Genomic DNA, 2117 nt, shown 5'->3' with positions numbered 1-2117 from the left:
CCCCCCCCCCCCCCCGCAACCCAAGAGCATGTTAAAGAGGTTGTTCTGGAAGAGGTAGAATTGTTAAGCCTCAAGACATGGGGATGGTTCTGTTGACCTGGCCTCCTAAACCTTGAGACCTACAGAAACACTTTGGAATGCTTGCTTGTTTTTTTTTTTTCCCCTGTGAAATTTGTATCTGGTCATAGCCCCATGCTTGGAGGGTAATAGGGAAAACTAGCTCTTACCTGAGCATCTGCCTCATGACTCTTGAGCGTTGTTGTGTGTGCCAGTATTCACATCCTGATTCCTCAGTAAGCGATGGCAAGACTTTTCCCCTCAAGGTTCTAGATCTACCAGATTTCAAAGGCATAGGACTCTGTCAAGAATGTTTAACTCTGTAAACATACAGAATTATATTCAAATAATGTTTTTCTGGTTGAATTCTAGACTGATGACCTCTCTTAACTTCACGGGGGTTTTGGTGTTTATTTCCTCAGGATGAATTCCGCACTTACTCTTGGAAAAAGGTAGTGTGGATCTGCCTGTCAGCATTGAACAGTGCATTTCGGCTCATTCCTGATCACCCTCTCATCACAGATGAGGAATATATCATAAATAGAGCCATAAGAAAGCCAGACCTAAAGGTAAGTCCACTCATGGCTCCTGCAGGTGCTAAAGAAATTTAATCATTTTTCCCTCCAAGTGCAAGATTAAATTTATATATAGCCAAAACTTTAGAATAACAATAAATAGAATATAACCTTTAAAAATTGTGAATCACTATATTGGATACCTGTAATTATATAATATTGTACAGCTACTATACTTCAATACAAAAAGATTAAATTCAGATCCTCCACTGTGCCAACCTTCTTTTTTTCTACTTGTAAGCTCTTTTTTAATTTGAATTTTATTTTATTTATTATTTTTTATATAGCAGGTTCTTACTTTATCTATTTTATACATATTAGTGTATATATGTCAACCCCAATCTCCCAATTCATCCCCCCCCCAACACAACTTTCCCCCCTTGGTGTCCATACCTTTGTTCTCTACATCTGTGTCTCTATTTCTGCCTTGCAAACTGGTTCATCTGTACCATTTTTCTAGATTCCACATATATGCATTAATATACGGTATTTGTTTTTCTCTTTCTGACTTACTTCACTCTGTGTGACAGTCTCTAGATCCATCCACATCTCTACAAATGAGTCAATTTTGTTCCGTTTTATGGCTGAGTAATATTCCACTGTATATATGTACCAATCTTCTTTATCCATTCTGTCGATGGGCATTTAGCTTGCTTCCATGACCTGGCTGTTGTAAATAGTGCTGCAATAAACATTGGGGTGCCTGTGACTTTTTGAATTATGGTTTTCTCTGGGTATATGCCCAGTAGTGGGATTGCTGGGTCATATGGTAATTCTATTTTTAGTTTCTTAAGGAACCTCCATACTGTTCTCCATAGTAGCTGTATAAATTTACATTCCCACCAACAGTGCAAGAGGGTTCCCTTTTCTCTCGCCAGCATTTGTTGTTTGTAGATTTTCTGATGATGCCCACTGTAACTGGTGTGAGGTGATACCTCATTGTAGTTTTGATTTGCATTTCTCTAATAACCAGTGATGCTGAGCAGCTTTTCATGTGCCTCTTGGCCGTCTGTATGTCTTCTTTGGAGAGATGTCTGTTTAGATCTTCTGCCCATTTTTTGATTGGGTTGTTTGTTTTTTTAATATTGAACTGCATGAACTGTTTATATATTTTGGAGATTAATCCTTTGTCCATTGATTCATTTGCAAATATTTTCTCCCTTTCTGAGGGTTGTCTTTTTTATAGTTTCCTTTGTTGTGCAAAAGCTTTTAAATTTCATTAGGTCCAATTTGTTTATTTTTGATTTTGTTTCCATTACTCTAGGAGGGGGGTCAAAAAAGATCTTGCTGGGCTTCCCTGGTGGCGCAGTGGTTCAGAGTCCACCAGCTGATGCAGGGGACACGGTTTCGTGCCGCGGTCTGGGAAGATCCCACATGCCGCGAAGCAGCTGGGCCCGTGAGCCATGGCCTCTGAGCCTGCGTGTCCGGAGCCTGTGCTCCGCAACGGGAGAGGCCGCAACAGTGAGAGGCCCGCGTACTGCAAAA

At 40.3% G+C, this 2117-nt stretch overlaps 1 protein-coding gene across 1 annotated transcript in view; it reads left to right on the top strand.

The window, feature by feature from the left end:
- Positions 1-2117, top strand: part of ATP13A4 (ATPase 13A4) — a 143536-nt gene that overhangs the window by 67366 nt on the left and 74053 nt on the right. Inside the window, exon 3 of the mRNA XM_007457594.1 lies at positions 480-626. Within this exon, the coding sequence (XP_007457656.1) occupies positions 480-626 (147 nt within the window). The remainder of the gene's footprint in view (positions 1-479; positions 627-2117) is intronic.

The sequence above is a fragment of the Lipotes vexillifer genome, unplaced genomic scaffold (genome assembly GCF_000442215.2).
Source record: "Lipotes vexillifer unplaced genomic scaffold, Lipotes_vexillifer_v1.1 scaffold425, whole genome shotgun sequence".
Lineage (NCBI taxonomy): Eukaryota > Metazoa > Chordata > Mammalia > Artiodactyla > Lipotidae > Lipotes > Lipotes vexillifer.
The sequence above is the reverse complement of the archived record's forward strand: the minus strand, read 5'-3'. Positions and strand labels throughout refer to the sequence as shown.